We start from the raw sequence: 13,238 nt of genomic DNA on the forward strand, positions 1-13,238 counted from the left end.
GCTAGAGCTATACCAAAAAAGAATTCAGGCTGATGGCTGATATTGAAAAACGATCAATATATTGGCCTGATATACCCCAGTATATCAGGCCAATATCGACCATTAGCCTTAATTTTTTTTTGAAAGCCAATATTTGATCAGTAGTAAAAATGTTATAAGATATTTGATCATGCACCAGTGTGGGCAGCACTTGGAGTGTGTATTAATATGTGTATTTATATTTTCATGTACATTGTTGCATAAAAATCTTAATTATTTTACTGCCAACGCACTTAAAAAAAAAAAAAAAAAAGTCTTAAATGTTGACCTAAAACTCGGCTATAGATATCGACCATTGGCTGACCAAATTTTTAAAAATCGGCATCTGCATTGGCCTTAGAAAAACCCATATCTGTCAACTTCTAATATCTGCTCAAAACAACAAATAAATAACATATGTGAGTGTAAATTAGCATTATAGATGTTTCTAGAAGATGGCTGTAATGTTTTTTCTGTGTTTGATATTTGAATATATCTGTCTAACTTACATTTTCAGTGTGGAGGAAGGCGAAGATGGTGACTTTGCATCTCAACCAGATGCCAGCAGGTAGACTTAGTTACATTTTCAGCACAGATCAATAAAATAAACAGATTTTGTAAAATTCTGTCAAATACTTTCTTTGTCGTTGCCAGTGATGAACTTGAAAATGGTGGAAATGATAATCCGCCTGGCATTCCACATGAAAGCATACCAATTCCCATGTTCGACTGACACTTTAATGATAGCTTTAACCACTTAACTACCCTGACCCTCTGTCTGCCTGTCAGTGTGTTTAATAAAAACAAGTGGAAGTCTAGACTGTAATCTGCTAAAAATACGTTTGTCTCCACAGTATCGATCCAGAGGCTGGTGGCGGGACAGCTCTTATGCCTAGTCTGAACCACAACTCCAGCGACGGGGGAATCCAGCCGTCTACAAAGTGAGCATGTTTACTTCTTGTTTAAACCTCTAGGCCGTTTTCCTTTGCAGATATAGTCAAAGTTTCCCTTTATAAGCGAAGGTATTGACTAAAATGTCTCAGTAGAGATACTATGCTGATCTAGTATTTGCTTTGCAGTGGATGTATTAGTCACTCTGTCGTCGCCTCCAGCTCTGATGATCAAACTGTGAACCAGTAAGTAAACGTGTGTGTATCATCAATATGACTTATTTTCTGTGTTGGTGTGAAGCTGTTTACATTGAAAAGAGTTAATGACGTAAAGTATAAATCTGCAAATAATTACCTACAATTAATACGTAACTAAAATACAGTTACTGATAAAAATGTTGGAGATTAACCCTATAACGCCTAATGTATCATATTTGATACATGAGTTTTGAAACCCTCTACATCAGGGGTGTCCAACTCATTTTAGTTCAGGGGCCATATTCAGCTAAATTTGATCTGAAGTGGGCCGGACCAGTAAAATAATAACATAATAACCTAAACCTAAAATAATGACAACTCCAAATTTTTGTCTTTGTTTTAGTGTAAACAAAACACCATTAAATTATGAAAATACTTACTTTTATAAACTATCAAAAAAAAAAAAAAAAAAAAAAAACTGAAAAAACTGAAATTTAAATTAAAAAACATAAGAAAATTTTGTGCAATTTTAATAATATTATTCCTCAACTCAGCATTTCTACATGTGCATTATGGATCAGATCTACAAAGACACTAAACAGTGAGGAATAGGCAGAAAAATTGTTAAAATTGTGCTTAATTTTCTTTAGACATTTCAGGTTTTTCATATTTGTTCAGGTTATTCACATTTTATTGTTACAGGATAGTTTGTAAATGTAAATATTTTCATAATTTAATGTTATTTTTTGTATAAAAACAAAGAAAAAAAATTAAGTTGTTAATTCTAGATTTTTTTTGGCTTAATTCAAGATTTTTTTACTTAATTGAAGATTTTTTGCTAAATTTGAGATTTTTTTAGCTTAATTGCAGATTTTTTTACTTAACTGAGGATCTTTTTTGTCTTAATTCAAGATTTTTTCCTTAATTCAAGTTACTTTTTTTTTTGCTTAATTCAATTCAAGACTGTGGAATTTTTGCACTTGGCAAAAACATCCCAGGGGCCGAACTGGACCCTTTGGCGGGCTACATTTGGCCCCCGGGCCACATGTTTGACACCCCTGCTCCACATGATCAGCGTGAGATTTTTTTACTTGAAAAACCTTATGTATACATTTAGATACATGCAATACATGGATAATCCACCAGGGGGGAGGAATTAGTTCACCAGAGGCCTTTCCAGTGACACTACAAGATTGTCATTAATGAGGAAGGAGGCAGAACTTTGGCAATTTTGAAAAGGAATTACCAATTTGTTAGACATGTTTGTATTATATTCTGTTTTTGTTTGTTCAAAAATAATATTTGAGCACTGAGACCCGATGTATCAAATATGATACAAAATTGAAACTCATACATGGAAAATGATATTTAAAAAAAAAAAAAAAAATTGGGGTTGTTCAGAAGGACCAATAAAGCCTCCAATTTCAAAGAATTGGAATTTTCTGTTTATGATTTAATGGTTCAGGCTTTGCAGGCTTAAAGAAGGTTCTGACCATATTTATAGTAGTAAATTGGTCAAACTATAGAATTTAATATTGGCCATGTTGTTGCGCAAGAACACCGGTCATTTTTCAGAATTATCAGAAAACATTGGGAAACATAGCATTTTTGGTGTTTTGTTTTTTGTGTTTTTTTTTTCAGTTCTATTGCCCAGTTAAAAACAGTTACAATGCTTTAATGGAGTAATTAAATACAGTAGTTATCTTAATGATTCAATTTTAAAAATACTAGTACTCTGTTTTCTATTACATTCTTGCTTATTTCCTTTTAAATCTGCTCTATGTTGCATTTTATAACTATTGACTATGCCTACTTCAGACATGTGAAGGATGATCCAGGTGGCCTGGATGACAGTGAGGGGAAATGCAAGTAAGTCTCAAACCCATAAAAGTTAGAAATCTATAGAAGACAATCAAGTTAATTTGCTGCAGGTCAGGATGTTAGCGAAAAAAGCAAAGAAAAACAAAATAAGTTAACAAGTGGTGTCAGGCACAACAAACCCCACCCCTCACATGTACTGTAGCTTATTTTGACATTGATCCAGCTGATGTCATCATGTCTATGCGTGTGCTGATGTCAGCATATCAACTGCCTCTATATATGTGCCAAGTTTGAAGTAAATTGAAACTAAATAGATGTTATTATAGACATTTGTAACGTATTCTGGGTCACTGGCAATCTATAAACCCAATTTGGTATGAATTCAAGCAACACTTTTGCTGCTACAGACAAGTGAAATTTCACCCATTTTCAGTAAATGGGAAAAAAAAATATTTTTAAAATTCATAATTAATTTGAACTTTGACCTACTGTTTCCAAAATGTAGTCGGATCTCTTCTGGGTCACTGGCAATCTATAAACCCAATGTGGTATGAATTTAACCCTTTCATGGATGAATTATGAGAACCATAGTCGAGATTGTTTTCCTGAGTGTTTTTATTCCTCCTTAAGGCTGCTTTATGCTTGTCGCACGAACGCGACGTGCGGAATAGTGATGGGAATTCTGGCTCTTTTAAGAGAACTGACTCTTTTGGCTCGGCTCACTAAAAAGAGCTGGCTCTTTCGGCTCCCAAGTGGCTCTTCCGATTTTTTGGTGCTTAAATTAATTTATTGCCAACAATAATGGAAAGTTATGTGCAATATGAGTTACTAATGTAAAAAAAAAACATGTAATATATCAAATGTTTATTATATAAATATACCTTTATTTATACACTCTCCAGAGTGATAAAAAATAAATAAATTATAAATTACAAAAAAAAAAAAAAATGCTTTACTATTTACAAATGACCTTTACTAACTTTTAACAATTTTAAACTTTTAGCTTTTTACTACAAAACAAATTTAAGGAGAAACAACATACAGAAGCTTACAGAATCACACAGCAAAATATAAATTAACTGAAAATGGTTGTAAATCACCTGCAAACATTTTAACCAGTTGTTCATCATTTGTGTTCTGTCTAGCTGGGGTCATAGACTTTTGCAAAAATGAGCTCATAGAGCTGAGGGTTGTACATTTAGGTGGTTGTGGTGGTGTACTGGATGATACTGCAGATGCTGCAGTAGCTGCAGAAGAAGACACACTGGGGGGGAGCCGGCTTTCAGAGCTGTTTGGATCAGGACCGACACATCACTAATGCGGAAAACAGACGCGGGGAGTTGGCACGAGAGTAGGCGTGGTGCTTTTCCGGGCGGCTCCGCGCAGCGTCTATTCCCAAACTGCAGGGGGCAGTGTGCCACAAACACACGTTTATCACAGTAAAAAAAAAAAAAAAAAAATAGAGACGAAGAAAATTATCAATAAACTTACCTCCTCCGGAGGGAAATTTGTGTCTGTTTCCCAATTCGAGTACCAGCTCAACTCTGTCAGAATCCATGGGATGTTTGGGCTCCCCCTGGGTCTGCACTTCAGCCTTTGGTGGTCTTTTTTGCCTTCACATAACTGTCCCGAATGTTTTTCCAGGTTTTTTGCCCATTCCTCCTCCTTGCCGACTGTAGCTGTAATTTCCTTCCGTGAATTGTTCACCACTCGGCTGTGGCGGTGGTCCCGGTGTGAGGAATCATCCCAGTGCCTGTACTTGTGTACTTCTACCACCAGGAGCTCCTGAATGTCGGCCATGTTGTTCGCGCGTCTCTTACAAATTTTTTGAGGTGCGCGAGGCCGGAAGTTTCCGCTTGAGATCAGCCGCGCGAAGGGGCGTGGCTGTGAAAATGACGTCAATTGACCGTGTGAAGCCGCGCGGAGCTCGCTGACGCGGCAAGCATCAACCAGCCTTTAGGCATTAAAAACACAATGCGATTTAATTTATTTTTTTTTTTTTTTTAAATTAACCTGTTTCTTATGGAGTTACAAAAATGTCCACTCAGCTGGACACCATGTGTTTGATTTTTTGAAGCAAAGAAACATGTATTTAAAACGCAAAATCAGAAAGTAATAAACTGTGAAAACTATGAAATAAAAACATTTTTAATGCAGCTAATCTGATGTTTTCTCACATTTTAATATACTCTAATACTAGTTATTACATGTTATTGTGTAGGAAAACTGTTAATTACAGTCTAATATCAATTAGCAATTGATTTAACCCTTTCATGCATAGTGGTCACTACAGTGGACAGCTGTTCAAAGGTGTTCTCTTATATATTCATGGGTTTTGTTGTTTTAATTCCATATTAGCCAACACAGTGGACACTTATGCATCATCCCATACACTGACATTCATACCATTTCTGTAACTTTTCTGTTCTAGATAAACCTGATCTGCAGTAACATGTTTGAACATAAAAAAAAAAATCTAATTGTTATTATTATTTTTTGGTTTTTAAACAAAAAATTTGGAAATTTTTTTTTTGCATATCATCTCCATGAAGTGAGTAATAACCAGTATTAGACTACATTAAAATGTGAGAAAACATCAGATTAGGAGCTTTAAAAATGTTTTTATTTCATGGTTTTCACACAGTATATCAGTAAATGAATGTTTCTTTGCTTCTAAAATGCATGATGTCCAGCTGAGTGGACATTTTTGTAACTCCATGAAATATGGGTTCATAAAAAAATTCAATCGCATTGTTGTTTTTTTTGTTTTGTTTTGTTTTGTTTTTTCCATGCCTAAAGAGGAATAGACACTCAGAAAAAAAAAAACATCTTGATTATGGTTCTCATAATTCATGCATGAGGGTTAAACATGTTAGTGCAGATCAGGTTTATGTAGAACAGTAAAGTTATAGTAACAGTATGAATGTCAGTGTATGGGGTGGTGCAGAAGTGTTCACTATGTTGGCTGATGTGGAACTAAAACAGCAAAACCCATGAATATACAAGAGAACAGCTGGAGAATAACTGTCCACTGCAGTGACCACTATACATGAAAGGGTTAAGCAACACTTTTGCTGCAACAGACATTTGAAATTTCACCCATTATAAATAAATGAGGAAAAAAAAAAAAAAGATTTGAAAAATTGATAAAAAAATTTGAACTCTGACCCACTGTTCCCAAAATGTAAACGAATCTATTCTGGGTCAGTGTCAATCTATAAACCCAATTTAGTATGAATTCAACCAATAGTTTTACTGCTACAGACATTTGCAATTTCACCCATTATAAGTAAATGGGGGAAAAAAATTAAATTCATAAAGAATTTGAACTTTGACCTACTGTTCCCAAAATGTAATTGGATCTATTCTGGGTCACTGGTCATCTATAAACCCAATTTGGTTTGAATTTAAGCAATACTTTTGCTGCTACAGACATTTGAAATTTCACCCATTATTAGTAAATGAGGAAAAAAAAAAGTTTTAAAAATTGATAAAAATTTTGATCTTTAACCCACTGTTCCCAAAATGTAATCGGATCTATTCTGGGTCAGTGGCAATCTATAAACCCAATTTGGTATGAATTCAACCAATAGTTTTTCTGCTACAGACATTTGAAATTTCACCCATTGTAAGTAAATGAAAAAAATAAATTTAAAAATTGATTAAAAAAAACCCCAAAAAAACCAATTTGGTGTGAATTCATCCAATAGTTTTGCTGCTAGTGTGTTAACAAGCAAACAATCCGAACCATAAACAGTACCTCTTGCCTCCCGTTCAGGGGACGGGGTAAATACCAGCACGGAATTTTGAAGATACGTTGAAAAGGCACAAATAATGGAAATTAACAATGTAAAGCATGTCTCATTATCAGTAAATATATACAGTTCTAAAGGGTTTTAATAACATGTCACAGTCTGTAAAAGAATGTAAAAAGAAGTTCCCATTCCAGTAACTGAACAAGTTATATATACTTTATGCCAGTTTGGTGGAGTGAAATGATACCTAGTCGTCTGAATAAATACTTTTCCACTAACAGGAAAATGCACAGTGGAAGGACTGTTGGTGGTCAAAGGCCTGAAGGTCACGAGAATGAAGATGAACCACTGCTATTAAAGCCAAGGTGAAACTGTCTTGCTCACTCCGTCTCTATTCATAACTGTGTACAAAGAGAAATGTGTGTCACTCTTCAATTTCCAGCCTCCTTCATACTTGGTTTCATTTGGCCTGTTGCTATTCTTTGGACAGCTGTCAGGAAGAACTTTATGAACCCCTTCCCCCGCTCCCCCACTGCAGGTTTGAAGGGCTGGTTGAACATCAGAAAATGTCTGACTCTTGCCTGAAAAGTGAGCACAAACCAATCTTTGCTGTTGCTGCCCAGACTCATGTCTCCATTCCTTGTTGTTTCTGTCTCTAGACCTAATATCCAAGTTTCTGACATGACAGGCGGTGAAGCCGTGGTGTGGTGGACACGCAACGGCTTTGACCCGGCCTCGGCCAGCCGGTGCTCTACTGCACCCGTAAGTATACAGCTTCCCACTGACACCACATTATATTGTCATTTAAATCAGGGGTGTCAAACTCATGTTAGTTCAGGGACCACATACAGCCTAATATGATATATAGTGGGCCAGACCCGTAAAATAATAGGATAAGAACTTATAATTAATATCAACTCCAAAGTTTTCTCTTTGTTTTTGAGTGAAAAAAGGCAAATTCCATAACGAAAATGTTTACATCTATGAACTGTACTTAACCCTCCGGTATCCCGTCCAGAAAGGCCCCTACTAAGCACCAAGTGTGCCTTTTTGGCACACAAGTGTTTTCCACAAGTGTGCCTTTTTGGCACACTTGTGGAATAATGTAAAAAAAAACTTCACACAGTTTGTTTTTAATTCTTTTACACTTTTTGTCTAATTCATCAACTTGAGCCGTAAATAAAAATACCAAATACTCAATAATTGTTACGTTTTTTAACCCTTTAAATGTCATGTTTGTAATGTAAACAAACCATTTTTTTGGATGCAAAAAACACAAAACATTTATTTTTTTCAATATACTACATAAAAAGTGGATCACATATTATTTGATTTTTTCATCCTGGCATATGTCAGTGATTAACTCCAACATCGGTTAATTTGCATTATTATTTTTGGCACTAGGTCAAATGTACAAAAATACTAGCATCTGTCATCAAGTGTGCCAAAAAAGCACACCTATAAATCAAATTATTAAATATTATATATTGATTTATTTTTCTGCTCTAATTTGATTTTACTTTTGTAACTCAAGGTCAGCCCTAATCATACATATCAAATGGAAGAAATAGTGCATTTTAGGCACACTTGGGAGACAGATGCTAGTCTTGTAATTTTCTTTTGTTTACAATGTGCACATTTTAGTTAGTGGCCAGAATTTTAAAGATCATGCAAAAATGAACACATTTTGAATTCAAACCTTATTTAAATTGTGGAAAATAATATGAAGTTTTTTAACACAAAGTGCAAAGTGTGCCTAAAAGGCGCACCTGGATACTGGAGGGTTAAAGATAACATGAACAAATATGAACAACCCGAAAATTCTCAAGAAAAATAAGTGCAATTTTAACAATATTGCACCGTAGTTTATCATTTATACATATGCATTACAACTTACAGATCACAGTGGATCTACAAAAACACAAAACATTTAGGAACAGGCAGAATATTGGTAAAATTCCACATACTTCTGTGAAGATATTTCAGGCTGTTCTTATTTGTTCAGGTTATTCACATGTTTTGTAAAAGGCTAGTTTGTAAATGTAAACATTTCTGTGCAATTTTACTTTGTTTACACTGAAACAAAGAGAAAAAAAAGCTTTTTTCATTATTTATAGGTTATTATGATAGTATTTTACTGACCTTACCCACTTTAGATTGAATTGACCTAAAATGACTGTTAATATCTTCAGTGTAATTTTTGCATTTCACAAATTCATCCCACGGGCCAAGTTGGATCCTTTGGCGGGCCAGATTTGGCCCCGGGCCGCATGTTTGACACCTGTGATTTAAATGATCTCTTTTTTTAATGCTGTTTTTGCTTGAATTTGCATTATTCTTTATTCACAGCAGGACATGGACATGGACTCATCCAACATCCAACATGAAACGGAATTAGTTAATTTACAAGATACTTGATTTATTACTATGTATAAATATTATATGTTATACTATATATTATAAATATTAAGATTTATTATTATAACATAAGACACACTTCTTACAGGTACATTTTCTGGCAGTGTAGTGGTATTAACATCAGCCCTTTTATACTGAATATGCTCATACTGTGCTTCCTGTTGAGCATCACAGTATCTTTAAATCTAATAAAAGCATCCTTATTTTAAAATGGAAAAAGTAGACAACACAGGTTTAAATGGACTGTGTTGTTTTCAGCCTATACTGTACATTCATCTGTAATCATTTCAGTAGAATCAGCTATTGTACTAGTATGGGTCATAAATTTAACACTATGTAATTTTCTTAATGGGATGTTCTTTCCATCAAGAATAATAAGTGCTTGACATTTACCACCTCTGGGTGAACCAGCCTGTCAGAAAATGTACCATGTGTAACTGTGAGAAGGTATAATGCAAAATAAAATATTATTATGAGCTATATTCGGGGAAACTGGCATGGGGAGCTGTAACACTTCCATCAGTGTGTGTGTGATATGAAAAGGAATCATATGTTAACGTCAGTGTTTATCCACTTCCTCCCTCATCCCACATGATGAACATCAAGGCTATAAACTGAAAAAAAAAAAAAAAAAAATCCATTTGGAGTAATAATTCTACCAACACTACATTTTGTTTAGTGCATAAACAATTGTCAATAAAATCATACGACTTAATATATTAAATCGCAGCTCCACATCCATGTTTCTGGTGTTGATTTCAAGCCACTATGCTAATACAACTACCTGTAGGATGACAAATGTATGGTGTTAAAACCATCCCCTTTCATATCAATAAGAACACTTCAGACTGTAATAATTTACTGCCTGTACTCAGACACACACTGCAGGTTTGGGATCAGATAAAATCAATCCAAACAAAAAAGAACACACGGAAAATAACTATAATGAAAATCAATTCCCAGTAAAATTGTGATTTATATTGCCGTCAATCAATAAATAAATAAATAAAAAATCACAATATATATTATTTGTTCTTTTGCCTCAATAAACCTCTTTTTTTTCTCCAAAGGAGGTTTTTGCTCAAGTTAACAAACAGTGTTACAACCTTCCCTGGTAATGGGGTTGGTTGTAACATCAGGCATTAACCCATAGGTAGGGATGTAATGATTACCAGTACAATGATAAACTGCGGTAAAATTGCCAACGGTTAGTATTACCGTTAAAATTGTAATTATCATGATAACCGTGTTTGATTACCTCACTTTTCCGGAGAAAATATTCAAATATTTGAGTATAGTTTTAATTTATTACAATTTTAATTGTCTATACCTAACATTCGGAACCAATATTCACTTTTAAAGTCATTGAACAGGTTCGTTAAGCATCTGTGTGTTATTTATGCAATAAATTACATAGATTTTTCAAATCAGATTTTATGTATTTTTTTGTGTTTTCTGTCCTTTTATGTTGATATAGTAGATTGAAGTGAAAAAATAATAGGCAGTTGATATAAATGAAGTTGTGCTGAAAAAACAGATCCCAAACATGGGTGTAGTAAACATTTGTTTATATACTATATAAAGGCAAAATCAAAAGGACTGAAAAATGGACAAAATAGGCTCAGACCACTAAGGGTTAATATTTGAATGTTTCTGCAACAGAAAGTACACTGAGCCAATTATTGTTGTTGTTGTTTTTTTCCAAAATACAATTTGGTTAAATTATTTCAGTGTGTGTATAAGTACTTTTTGAACATTTTGAGCACAATTTCAACAAAACCGCGATAATAATGATAACTGTGATCATTTTGGTCACAATAACTGTAATATGAAATTTTCATATTGTTACATCCCTACCCATAGGCTATATGTGATATACAGCTGCCACAGGAAAATGTGTTACAGCCATGTCCAGTCTCCCCTATACATACATACATACATACATACATACATACATATATATGATTATTATGTAATATCTTATAAAGACCTTAACATCATGGAAAAATATAATTTTCATGAGAACATATAAAATGCATGCTTTTACTCTTTATTCTTATGTATCTTTTATTTTAAGACTATAAAAAGCCTGTACTCCATAATATCCATGTAATCTAATACCATATTAACTCATATACCCAGAAAAATGCATGTTTTTTTTGGCGCATTTCAAGTTAATCTGCATTTAATCTGTATAAAAATAGTAAATTAGTTTAATTTTTCTTGCTATCAGCTAATTAACATGTATTACATATGCCGTCTGTTAAATTGATTTCTGTAATTAATCACTCCATTTACAGTCATAATTTGTGATCTTACATGTTCTTGACTGTTTTAATAAATGCTTAAGGCTAACCTGGTTTTCACAGTGTATTCATTATTATTATTAACCCTTTCATGCATGAATTATGAGAACTTTAGTCAATATTTTTTACTTGAGTGTTTTTATTCCTCTTTAGGCATGAAAAAACCAATGCAATTGAAATTTTTTTATGAACCTATTTTTCGTGAAGTTACAAAAATATCCACTCAGCTGGACACCACGTGTTTAATTTTTGAAGCAAAGAAACATGTATTAAAAACTCACCATCAGAAAGTGATATACTGTGTGAAAACTAAGAAATAAAAACATTTTTAATGCCGCTAATCTGATGTTTTCTCACATTTTATCATACTCTTATATTAGTTATTACTTACCTCATGGAGATAATATCCTCCTGAGACCCAGGAATTTGACAATTTTAGCTTTTCTACACTAAAAAAGGTAACACTTTATAATAAGTACACACTGTGAAGCATTAGTTAAGCATTAACAAATACTGAATTCATCATTTATAAAACATATTTCTGACATGAATACTCATTATTATATGGTTTATCAGCACAGTTATAATGGTTTTACTCATCATTCGTAATCATTCATCATTCAATCATGCAGTTTTGTCTTGCTTTGTCTTTCCTTTGTTAGAATAACTGAAACTTTTGTGAGTCTTTAGGCATTGCCAACCTTTAAATCTCATTTGTTAATGCTTTATATGGCATAGATAGTACACACTTAAGATGAGCTCACACCATAGAATTAATTAATGAGTAGTCAGTGCTTTAGAACTACCTGAAATAATGAATTCTTGTATTAATAACTGTTTATAGTACATCTATTGAAAAATAAATGTGTGAGTTAGTATAAAATACACACTGACATATTCACTTACCATTAGTACATGTCTGAATTCTACACGTTTAAATGCTGAATCCATAATTTATAAAGTACGAAAATACAATCATGAAGCACACTGTATATGAGCTTATTAATGATTAGTAAAACCATTATAATTGTGCTGATAAACCATATATTAATGAGTATTCATGTCAGAAATATGCTTTATAAATGATGAATTCAGTATTTGTTAATGTTTAACTGATGCTTCATAGTGTGCACTTTTTATAAAGTGTGACCCTAAAAAATTGTCTTGAATGGAAACTGCATAATGCAACATTTTTTTCAGATACATTTTTAAAATTATTGTTATTTATTGCTTGATTTTTTTTAATGGAATGTCTTTTGGAATGGATAGCATTTAAGTTAAACTGTCAAACTTTTGTCCCTGCTGGGTCCCAGGAGGATATGCAAAAAAAAAAAAAAAAAAAAAAAAAAAAATTGTGTCAGAAAACTGTTAATTACAGTCTAATAACAATTAGCAATTGATTTACTCTAAAACATGTTACTGCAGATCAGGTTTATCATGAGCAGCAAAGTTACAATAATTGTATGAATTGCAGTGTTTGGAATGATGCGTAAGAGTCCACTATGTTGGCTGATATGGAACTAAAACAACAAAACACATGAATAAACAACAGAACAGCTGTAGAGTAACTGTCCAATGTAGTGACTAGTATGTATGAAAGGGTTAATTTATTTGTCAGTACCACAAGGGGGCAGTAAATAGTCATGAGTAGCATAGGCCACAATGGTAACACTATTGTTGAATGATGGAATAGGGTTAGAGTATATTAATTTCAGATTTAAATACTCCTAACTGTAGGAAGACAGTATAGATCACATAATGAAGCTAAAAGTGCCATTAATTGCAGAATATTTTTAATCAAGGTCCCATAACTGAAATTAAATGGTGGGGAT

The 13,238-nt window shown here is 33.4% G+C and overlaps 1 protein-coding gene across 1 annotated transcript in view; it reads left to right on the plus strand.

The window, feature by feature from the left end:
- LOC115423993 (uncharacterized) overlaps nt 1-9,802 on the plus strand; it is a 37,163-nt gene extending 27,361 nt beyond the window's left edge. The window contains exons 13-21 of the mRNA XM_030141052.1: nt 536-586; nt 673-741; nt 873-959; nt 1,098-1,154; nt 2,925-2,975; nt 6,964-7,047; nt 7,173-7,229; nt 7,342-7,444; nt 9,032-9,802. Coding sequence (XP_029996912.1) covers nt 536-586; nt 673-741; nt 873-959; nt 1,098-1,154; nt 2,925-2,975; nt 6,964-7,047; nt 7,173-7,229; nt 7,342-7,444; nt 9,032-9,100 — 628 coding nt within the window. The 3' untranslated portion in view covers nt 9,101-9,802. The remainder of the gene's footprint in view (nt 1-535; nt 587-672; nt 742-872; nt 960-1,097; nt 1,155-2,924; nt 2,976-6,963; nt 7,048-7,172; nt 7,230-7,341; nt 7,445-9,031) is intronic.
- The last annotated feature ends 3,436 nt before the right edge of the window (nt 9,803-13,238 follow it).

This window comes from Sphaeramia orbicularis, chromosome 8 (genome assembly GCF_902148855.1).
Source record: "Sphaeramia orbicularis chromosome 8, fSphaOr1.1, whole genome shotgun sequence".
In the NCBI taxonomy this organism is placed as follows: Eukaryota; Metazoa; Chordata; class Actinopteri; order Kurtiformes; family Apogonidae; genus Sphaeramia; species Sphaeramia orbicularis.